The 11521-nt window shown below is 35.4% G+C and overlaps 1 protein-coding gene across 1 annotated transcript; it reads right to left on the bottom strand.

The window, feature by feature from the left end:
- Positions 1-407: 407 nt before the first annotated feature.
- Positions 408-8501, bottom strand: LOC115440998 (integrator complex subunit 2). The gene is made up of 8 exons (XM_030165555.1): positions 8382-8501; positions 7417-7717; positions 6884-7257; positions 6355-6539; positions 5860-6208; positions 5704-5776; positions 5260-5443; positions 408-2652 (listed from the first exon to the last, which is right to left on the bottom strand). The coding sequence occupies exons 2-8, from the start codon at positions 7704-7706 to the stop codon at positions 733-735; spliced, it is 3375 nt and encodes a 1124-aa protein (XP_030021415.1). The 5' UTR covers positions 7707-7717; positions 8382-8501; the 3' UTR covers positions 408-732.
- Positions 8502-11521: the final 3020 nt, after the last annotated feature.

Here is an 11521-nt window from a genome sequence, read left to right as displayed (position 1 = left end):
TGTCGCGGCCTAGGCACACAGTTAAGTGTGTAATGTGTATACCTCATGGTTGTAAGTATATTGAGGCCTGTTGTACTGTATTAGTCTACATCGGTTTACGATATTGTAATTATGAGGGTAGGATGTTTGGATGAATAAACCAGTTAGCAACCGACCGACCGTGTTTAACTCACGTGCACTACACCTATGAGAGACTCGCGAACATTTCCCTTCCCTTTCCCCTCTACCCATCTTGAGATTGTTCCTTATCCTTCCCTCGGACTTCCTTCCCACTTTCCTTCTGAATTTAGTATCCCATTAGCTGTTTTCCCCCGGTGGTGATTGCGGGGTCTGTATAAAAAAAAATCACTGCCTGATCCGCTACTGCGCTACCGAGGCTTTCAATTAGGTGTGTATTAAAAAAAAACTGATGCAACGTTTTGTTTATTATATTCTGTCCTATGCCAATCTTATTAATATACCTGGATATAAATTTTGGAAACTCTAGAAGCTCTTTAGAAAAAGTGACTACATTTTGCTTCGATTTTCAACCAATTTTGACGCAATTTTTACAGAAGTGTATTTTTTTCGTAAATTTGCTGTATTATAAAAAGTGACACACAAAATTGAAAGTATTATTACACAAAGCAAATCTGGTCAACAATTAACTTCAATAATGCCTAAACTAAATACAGTAGTAACAAAATTAAACAAAAATTGTTTACAATTAGATATGTTATATTTTAACTCTATTCAATACAACTTATCATTCAAAAGAGCTTTTTCAACAATTTCGGCCATGGTTACTTTAATATCTCTGGAAAGAACTTCGGCTACCAAAACTTTTGTCTCTGGTTGCACATCAGAATGTACGTAAGCACCCTCGCCAAGTATGTGTGCATCATTCCAACAATGTCCCAGTGATGCTTGAGATTCACATATTCTTCCAAGCTGTAGAAGCAGCGATGTGATGTCTTCCAGAAGTGACGGGAATGCTGTACATATACGTACAAGAGATTTAAGAACTGGCTGAAATAGTTCCAAGCGCAAATCGCTTGGTAACACAGACAATAATGTCGATAGGGTATTTACGCACAGTCGCGCAATTGACATGGCCTTAGGCAGAGCATACTGTATCGATAAATGTGATACAAGATCGACTGCAAATATTTGTTTCTCCAGAGATGCCTGACTTAAAAGTTCAGGTATAAAATCCAAACAAATGTGCATAGATGGAATGCCTTGTACTGTAACTGGAAGTAATTCTCGCGGATACCCTTGAAAGTGCACGAGCTTAGCTAATGAGGGCTCTGCAATAAACACTTGATGTAGGAAAGAACATATTATACTTCTGATCTCCCGCAATGACCACATCAATTCTGGTTTGCTTTGGTCATCAGGTGTTTCCAGACAAGCTTCCAATAAAATTTGTAACGCTGCACTTTCTTGTGCCGCTATGAGAGCGTTTTTTAATTCTTCTCTTTCCGAGTCTGATGTTAGTTGACCACTTTTTTCTAGTAAAGGCTTGTCTAACAAGTGTCGACTTAATTGACTTCTGGAAGCAGCTAAACTTGCTTCCAAAATCCTTAAGATAATTTTTAAAATTGGCCCACATCTAAAAACCCGCATATCACATCGCAATACTTGTAAAGGATCTACCAAAACGTTTTCCTGTGTGATTGTTACACTCTTAATACTTCCGTTAAAGTCCAGCAGAGCGTTGATAGTCATTATCCACAAACAGCGAGGCAACACTGTGTTAAGTCGTAGCCAAACCTCTCTGTATAGTTCTTGAATATGACGTGGTACTTTATCTCCAAGAACGCTTTTAATATACTTGACAAATATTTCTGCAAAAGGCCATATGTCCGTTGGGTTTTTGTTCAGCATAGCTTTCAGTATCTTACCAGTTTTGTAAGGATTCTCTTCTATACTTTGGAAAGCTTCATTTATTGAAGAATCTGAAAGATTTATGTCTACGCAGTGACGACTGGTATCACCGAATATCTGGTCATCCATCCAATCGTCAACAAGAGATAATTGTGGGAAATGTGTTGCCAATAAACGTAACAAGGGACTAAATAATCCGCCGTAACTCATCTGATCCTTTTGTGCTTGGTGTAGCAAATACTTGATTGGTAATTCGGATAAAAAGGCGGATGAGTAGCTTTTAACCTTCCGTCCATTAGCTATCAATGTGGCGGTATTGGATAAACGAATATCCTCATATAATAAAAGATAGTATATCAGTAATAACTGAGAAGCTAATGTTGGCTTTTCCAAATTGATTTCTACTGTAGACTCTCCATTATCAATTTCCATGTGAGAGAAGGGTTTATTTTGTACATCAAAATTTGCACCGAAAATCGAATTCCTGAATACTCTTCTTATTTCTTCCTCTGTTATTGGTTTGTTAACATATTCATTTGTGCCTTTGTTATTTATAACCAGTATTGAATTCACATATACTTCCACTAAAGCAGGCATTACAGGATGCAAAGGCGCAGTACAATTACAAATTTGACGATATATCCAGTTTTTTATAGGAACCTTGTGTTTGGAAAACGCTCTCGATTTTAACAGTTGGTGAATGCAGTGAACAGGCAAGTAACCGGGTATGTTGCTGTTTAGATTGGCAGTCACTGGCACCTTAACTGCATGAGCTGTCACTACCTGTAACAATCATTGAATATAATAAAGCTAACACGTGCATATTTACATCATCGTAATAGTGTTAAATAATATATATCGCCTTAAATAAGTCTTGCCTAATTATAGCACTAGGGCACATTATATCGATCCTTAAACGGCAAAAGAGCGTATGCGTTAAAGTAAAATTTTACACAAGACGGTTTTTTTTATTAATGAATTAAAATTTTGTTAGAGCTACAATTATGTCATACAGGAACGAAAAATTACCTCGAAATCCAGACGTTCTACGAAATGGCAATAGTTTAGTAGTGACAATATTATATGAAATGATAGCGATTACGTTAAACATTATTACCATAAAGTGCTAAATCTTTAATAATAAAAATGTAAGTTATAAGGCAGAAAATTATGTGATGTATATAATGTATAGTAATCATACTAGTCCTTGAGTAAATTAAGAATTGTACGAAACAAACAAAATATATAAAATTTCTCTGCACAAGTAAAAAATAAACTTAATTATACACAAAATTAAAAGTTGTTGGTAATATTAGCTAAGAAACACAAATATTTCATAATTATAGTTTAAATTCTAAAACGAACTTCAAGAAACTGACCGCTTTTTTATTGTTCAGTATTTCATAGATTCATTTTAAAGTGATTTTAGGAATTTTTTGTAACAGGTATTTACCCAAAAATAGCAAACGTTTTTTTCTCATTAAAATTTAACTACTTTACAGATTTTAATTTTTTATATTTTAGTTTTCTTCCGACGTTTTGAAGACTTTGCAGCCTTCATGGTCACGGGACAGACTGAGGTGTTGTTCATTCGCAAAGTCCAAGTTACAATATCTACCTACATATTACAATTATAAAACTTTTTAAATTTTTAGCTGTTGGTGATCCGGTCTATGCAGAATCAGCTCACAGTCTCTTAAAGTCTGGCAGCCGGTCTTTTGGGTCCCGATTTTCTCGCTATTTATAAAATATCATTGTCAGTAAGTACTACACCTATTCGTTAAGGGGTTAAGATATGTAAAACTTAATTTTATGTCCACTTTGGGCGTCCTGCAAAAAATAATGTAAGCATTCTTTGTAAATATTTTTCAAGAAATAAGTAGTTTGGCTTATGGTCTTTTGCACAGCGGCGTATTTTTTTTATTAAGCACGATACCGTGAATAAAATCATAATTAATATATGCCAAATATCGCTCAACGGTAAGAATTTTACATCGTTAACATTTCGATATCTCTCTTATTTACTTGAGTTAACTATATTCTGAAATAATACTATACTCTATTTTTAAATACACTCATCTTAATTTTTTTTAATACCGTTATATATAACAAAATATTTAATTATTTTTAAAAACGCCTACTCAAACAACAGCTTATAGTAGCAGGAATATTTGCAGTTACACGCAGTCAGGCGCTCTCACAAATTGATGTCGCCATCATTTCATCTAGGATGTGTATATTATGTACTAAGTAACATAAAATATTCTAAAATACTGTAAACACTCTATGTAAAATTAAAAAACACAAATAAGAATTAAAAAATATTAACATGTCATTTGAACTTCGTCTAATTTATATTAATGCCTTATCCTTCCATACTAAAAGTTTTTGACAAACTACAATATTTTTAGGTAACTATGCATATTTTGTCACTCGGTTACTAAGAGTAATTTTCGGTGTTGCGATATATTACAATAATTGGAATTTGGGTGAGGTGCGTATATTTGAATTATTTTATTACAAATATTGATATTATGGATCAATGGTCACTAGGCAGAAAAATATGTTAGATTTGGTATTGCTGGCCACCATTTTGAATATTATTATTTTGGGCTCCGTTTTAAAGTCGATACCTGGACATGTTTTGGACCACAAAACGAGAGTCTAGTACACACTAGAGCCGATTTTAGACTAGCAAGTTCTCGCAGTACTTACTATATTGCACAAGAACTTTTAGACACGTTTATCTTAGAGGAAATATTTTTATAAGTTTATACAAATGGGATTTTTAATTTGGTATGGAGACAGTTTGAGACCCTGGGAAGAATATAGGTTCCCGGGAAAATATACAGCGTGACTTTTATAACGGAAAACTTAAGCCCGAAAAACATTATAAAGCGGGCGGAGCCGCGGGCAAAAGCTAGTACATATTTTCAAACGTAACTTTGACATACCTAATATTTTGACAATCAAGGATGTAATTGTACAATACCGTGTATCTACACGTACCGCCGTTTAGTTAGCTTTGGTGTAGCGCCCAAGGTCAACGCTCAAGGGCACTGGCCCCACTTCCATTCTTAACCTTCATTCGTTTGCCTTTTTCACTTCTTGGTGCTTATAATAATACAAAATCGTATAAATTCTCTGTTTACCTTAATGAAATTCGAATTCTTATGTGTACGATAAAATTTGGAAACCACTTTAATTGGTTATGTGAGTGACATTTAGTTACGGTTGTTTGTTTATTTCCTAGCTGACTTCAAGCTGTATTGTTTCCTATAATAAAACGATATTTGCGAAATTAGCGGTAAAGCTCTTTCGCCGTTTAAGGGAAGATATATTTATAAGAAGAATATTATTAGGGACTAATTTATAATGCGGAAGGATTACCTGTTCAGTAAATATTTCTTGCGTGAAAGCTTGCTTTATTCGTGCCACGCCGTTTGGTCGTACCGGTACCCGCATGCCGAGAGTGGCGCAAACAAGTTCCCCCACAGCGGTCAACTGACCAGAGTGGAAATGTATAGCTATTAATAGCAACATTTCGCCAAACGATGCTGTCACACCGGAATTACTGAAACAAATATTAAACATTATAATGTTCATTATAATGTATAGCAGAGCTATTTTGATTCATTGTGCAAAAAAATGGCATATTATAATATGACGTCGAGATTATGCAGTTTACAAAATTAAGACGTTACGCACAAGTTAATCCATCATTTGTTATCACTAATATTCGTTTCTATTAGATTGTACTAAAATTGACCTCTGAACTGTTGAAACATTTAAAGCAGTGAGAACAAATGTTTACTATGTGTTTTTTTACGTTACCTTTCAAAATAAGCCTCTTCCTTAACTAACCACTGAACCCACTCTATAGCCTTCTTTTCGTGTTCTGGAGCAGCTAAAATAAATAAAATTTTAGGTAATAATATACATATGTGAGGGACATTTGCTCTGATACAAAGTGCCCTGAAATTTACTTACACATAATAGATGGACAAGCAAGAATCATGCAGAGACTCAAAGAAACAAATCTAACTCCGGCCGGTGTTGGCGGCGGCTTCTGCGTAACCAACCTCAGTAGACCACCTACTTCATCATCTTGGAACTTTATGCCTGCTATTCCTCTAAGCGCACAATATAGCCTCAGTAACGCAGAAGCGTTGACACCAGCAGTGGCATCTTTCAATCTATTCAATAGCTCCTGTCGTAATTTTGTCAAGGCTGCATGACCATCTCCTTTCCCTCTCTTGTGTGAGTTACGCAGAAATGTGGCGAACCATCCTCTAGTAGTTTGATCAGAGCCAAGTAAAAGCCCTGACATAAATGAAATCTGTAAAAGAAATTACAAATTCCTTAAATAAAACACATCATTTTATTTAATTTAGGTTCATTTGATTATTTTTATTCTTTTTATTAATTGACATAGAGGCAATTGTGCTAAAATGTGGGCTGAACTGTGTTTCTAGTACAACTTACAAGATCATCTTGATGATGTTTTAAAGTTAAGTTGATAACCAAGGAAGGTAGGCGGGAGGCTGAAGCTGCCTTAGCCCTGATAGATGCAGCAATATGAGGGCACGCGTCACATAGGGTTACAAGAGTTTTAGCTCTTATTCCTCCTTCTTCACTTCTTTCAGCATTCAAAACCAGGGATTCAGCCACTGAAAAAGAAATGTGTAACAAAATTTATTATAATATTACATGGCTAATAAGATCCATAATAAAACCTTAGCATTAGAGTAATAACCTTTTTTTCCATCAACCATATGGACACAAATTTCATTCTAATATTAGTATTAAATAATTATAACAAGCACTGCATTGCCTGGCTGTGTAAAGCAGATTAATCTTAAAAACCAACGAAGAATCTTAACTATAGATTGTACTACACAGTCTGGGCTGAGCTGGGCTGGAGGTGTACTTTTATTATTTTTGTACCTGGACCCTTGGTTAACTATCTATACCATTGATAATAAATATTTAAATCAAATAACTTGAAAGGTACCTTCTTGCAAAGTATCAGGCATGTTGGCCACCACCCATGATATAATTATAGGACCCTTATTAACATGAAGCAGCACTTCTACTATGTCACAAATATTCAGCAGGTTAGGTAGTTCAGCAAGACTGATGCATATAACATCGGTTATCTCTTCTAAATACACATCATTGTCAAATAACTCTGAGGGTTTTATGCTGTACTCCACATTAGAAATTTTGTTTTGATTATATTCAGCAAGTTGTGCCTGCATTTGCAGAAGTTCTGACAGAACTAGACGCACTTTCCTGGCAGAGTCAGATTGTTCAAAGTCACTTGCTATTCCATTCACTACACTTGGTACTAAATATGATTCAGTGCACTGAGAACCATTTTTTTGTCTGAAAATGAAATTAATCACTGTGACATATTGAATCCTTAAGTAAGCACTATGAAATAATTACAAGAATTTATTAAGAAAATTAATAACATTTAGTACAAAGTCATTTATTTGTGTTTTATGTAAATCTGAGGTTATTGTAAGGAAAAGAAATCATTACCTCATTTGCAGTTCTTTCTTGAGATCAACCTCCAATGTGTGGAATTCAATAGATAAAAGGGATACTATAAAGTTTACTAAATCTATTCCTGATAACAAAGTTAATATGTCTTTCTTGGCTTCCGCGCAATATTTGGTGATGTCTAGAGGAGATATGAGTGCCATGCGCACAAGGCATGGTATTATAGGTCTTATTTCATCAGCTGTACATTTCATAAGTGCAGGAATATCCACATCTTTTATAGTCTTGAATACATGTGGTTGAACCGGTTTCATAAATTCAATATCCATTGTAGATTTGGCTGCAATACAAAATACAGTGTCAGTCATAGATTTATAACATGCATTTCTAATTAACTAGTATATATAAATACATAATTGTATGGCATTATTTTCAAATTCAAGTGTGGGTACATTCTTAGAATGTCTATAATATGAAAGAGCAGTTCTCAATTAAATTGAACAGGGAAATAAAATAGAAACATATTTTTATTAAAATCAAATTACAGGATATGGAAGACGTACTTAATCAGGTTTTAACGCTAGGCAGAATAGTCATAAGTGGCTTCATAGGAGTTTTTAATGGGTACTGTCTTACCTACATACTATTTCAAAGGCTAAGGAATGACAGGCAGCCAGGGTTATTTCAAGTCAGCTAAAACATTTGGAGCTGGCCATATAATATTAGTTGTTGCATTTGTAATGTCGAATTTTTTTTTGATAACGCAAGGTATTAAATTGTTGTTAAATGTTTAAGAATGTCCAATGTACGTAAATTGTGTAGGAAATAGGAATACTGGCTGTGATGGGAGATATGTAGATATTGAAGGGAACAATCATTTATTAGCTTTTGTGTGTAGGATAACCGCCTTTTGGCAGAAATTGTTATTACAAATTAAGTCTTATGGATGAGGGTGAAAGTAACTGGTTCTGATATATAAACATTTTGATTTGTAGTTAACATACCGTTGTAGCACAAAACAATTATATCTCCTTATGGCCAAAAAATAAACAAAACATTATACATTTTTTTTTGGTTACAATGTAGTGTCAAACGTCGGCAGTGTAGCTAACTCTTAGGCTTGGCTTACACATTCGTTTTTTCCGTTTCTGAATTCAGATCTGAATCTAGAACGCTCCGTCTTACATAATGCTGATTTTTCCGAGAGTGAATGATAAAAGAATAACTTTATGGAATTACGTATAACTAGCTGTAATATTGAAGCCCGAAATTCGTCTACGTGTACTTAAATCTATCTCAGCCCGTTATAACACTCCCGATACCGAAACAATTGTCTTAATGCATTGGAAGCAGTAAGACGATGTTTTCGACGCGATCCTTACAGTGTGTATGGTCTGTTTAAGTCTATTTCCTTGTCAGAGGAGTACTTTGCTAAATATTCAGTATTTTTTCTCTTCATTCTTAAAATTTTCGACATAATATTATTTACTCGTTAGAGAATTTAAAGGTAAGCTATGTGGACTTTTAGTTTTCTGATACTACTGTAGTTTTGTTTACAGCCGAGGAGTCACCGAGAGGCAGAGGAAGGATCTTGTCACTGACCCTTGTTGGATTTTGGGTCTTCTTTCTGTAATTAAACAGTAGCTGGCTACCAGAAATCTGGTTCAATTTCCAAACTTCATTATGGCGTTTTCAATGCAAAATATTTTAATATAATGGGTATTTTTGTACAACTTAGCATATTTATTTATTTATATCTGGAATCGATTAACCTAGAAGAAACAATATCTACCACATTACATTGGAGTTCACAGGATCGTTGCCTGATTTCCTCGGTGTTATTTACGGTAGTTATTTTGCGGTATGACAGCCGTACTGAGATAACGTGTTTAATCCTCGGGTCGGGTAGAGTAATGTTAATTGAACTTTTTAAAATGTGAAATGAAGTTTTCGAAAACATCAATTGTAATAATTATTCAGTTTATAGCAAGGGCCATTGTTTGCTTTAAAGGTAAACCAACAATTGGGTACTTACTTATGGTTTCCATTGGTGTAAACCGTGAAAGTACTGTTAGTGCTTTCGTTATAGGTAATAACAGTTTTGTTTATGGATATGTAACTAGCGTTTGCTTGCGGTTTCGCCAACGTGAAAGTTTTTCTAGGAAACGTCTCGCTAAATGTTTTGCGTAATATGAAAAGTAGCCTACATCATTCCTGGGGTCCCAAACTATCTCTATAACAAATTTCATAGAAAACCGGTCAGTAGTTTTCCGTTTTTTAATTTATCTAGTTCAGACAGACAGATGCGGCGGACCAATTCGTTTTATAATATGTATGTAAGGATTGTTGCCTTCCTTTGCTACAAAAAATCTATTATTAATGGCTAATAGGTCAATGCCCATCAAAGGGGAACTACATCGGGGTTTAAGAGTATATGGGTCCTTTTGAAGCATATATTCTACTGAACTTTTTTTATAATATCTAAGTATTTCACAGCCGCAGCCATTCCGTGCTTAAAAAATCCCAAGAAATGTAGAGCAGACTAGGCAGTGAGCAAGTGACTTAGATAAAATAAAATTGAAATTGTTTAAAGTCCTGATAAAAGACCTGAGTATTTTTTTATTGCTTTAAATGACGAGAGAGCTAGCCGCTTGCCTGTTGGTAAGCGATACGACCGCCTATAAATAGTAGAAACGCCATCCAACACCTTGAATTACAAAGTATTGTTTGGTGTTCCACTGCACTCGCCATCCAGAGACATGAGATGTTAAGTATTATTATGTCCAATAGTTACATTGGCTACAATATCCTTCAAACCTGAATATGTAATTGCATATTGTCTTCGCTTTGCCATTAAGGTTAAGATTCTATGCTCTTGTTACTGCATTGCATCCCTATATTATGGGTTATAGACCAAGAGCCCGTGCATAAACTAAGCCAAATCCTTTTAGCGACATGTAAAAAAAGCTTGCGCCCCCATATTATAATAACAATATCTGAGATTAGGGCAGATCTAAGTAGATTTTGGATATAAAACTGGTAGAGCCATATTATACTTATATTTGCCCACCGCTGGTTTAACCTGGTACAGGTGCTGCTCCCTCACAAAAAACAGCGTGAAGTGACGGCTTGCTTTTTGTTTCCTGAATAATATTTTCGAAAGTATAAACGTGACCCTAATTCAGTAAGAAATATAAAACTTATATATATTTATTTTCATGAAAAAACCAAACAAGTCTATTGTTAGGGTTTCTTGAAGTGTTATAAGACTATTTCTGGGTTTGTCTTTTGTTTCTTGACTCGCCCCGGTTCTGTAAAAGTAAGAATAAAATTTACTTCGTCTAATAAATACTTCAATAGTGAAATGATTATTAATATATAAGTAAATATTGTGCCTATGGATTATTTCCACATCATCTAGTCGGTTCTAGCTTTAAAATGATTAGTCATGTTGATGCAATAATTCTCGAGTCTAGAGGACACAGCGTTTAGTTCAAAATATGAGGGGAATCGATGTGTGCTGGTTCGGGTTAGAGCAGTAAGGGTCGCATCGGTGTGGGGCGGCGGGCGGTGGAGGGCTGCGGAGGGCGGCGGAAGGCAAGCCGTAGAGGGCGGCGGAGAGCGGCGGGCGGCGGTGGGCGGCGGCTGGTGGCTGGTGGCCGTCACGGCAGTCGCACGCGAGCACGTGCGCGCACCGCCTCCGCGCCGCCCGGCCCGCCAGCTCCACATTACCCGCGCCCTTGTGATCCTACAAGCTCAATATGTCGGATTATCAGAAATAATAACAGCATTTTTATAATTCACTGTTTGTACGTTGCACTCATTATAACATCGATACGCTTCTTTAATGGGGTCATGTCCGCGGTGTCTTAATTATTTATGGGTCAATAGATATACTTACTGTATATGGAGAATGCTTACATCATCGATACCCTCATTTCGGCGGGAAATATTATTACATTAAGAGGGTTGTAGTTGTAATAAAAAATGTTGTTAACCTAATATTTTATGTGCATTTGTTTTTACAACCAATAGTGATTTTTTTATAGTATTTCATGAACTGTGCAATACCTTGTTCCTAGACTAGAAACATCATAAATACAATAAGCTAGTGACAAAATTTTATTTAGGTAGCATGTGTTCG

Source organism: Manduca sexta, chromosome 23 (genome assembly GCF_014839805.1).
Source record: "Manduca sexta isolate Smith_Timp_Sample1 chromosome 23, JHU_Msex_v1.0, whole genome shotgun sequence".
NCBI lineage: Eukaryota > Metazoa > Arthropoda > Insecta > Lepidoptera > Sphingidae > Manduca > Manduca sexta.
Note: the sequence above shows the minus strand (reverse complement) of the source record. Positions and strands in the feature narration are given on the sequence as shown.

What these genes read in the sequence shown, in the direction of transcription:
- LOC115440998 (XM_030165555.1), bottom strand. Translation starts at nt 7,706, where the DNA reads ATGGATATTGAATTTATGAAACCGGTTCAACCACATGTATTCAAGACT. An exon ending in GCCTGATACTTTGCAAGAAG is followed by an intron (nt 6,540 to 6,883) that starts GTACCTTTCAAG and finishes TTTCTTTTTCAG; the next exon opens with TGGCTGAATCCCTGGTTTTG. An exon ending in TGCTTGTCCATCTATTATGT is followed by an intron (nt 5,777 to 5,859) that starts GTAAGTAAATTT and finishes TATTTATTTTAG; the next exon opens with CTGCTCCAGAACACGAAAAG.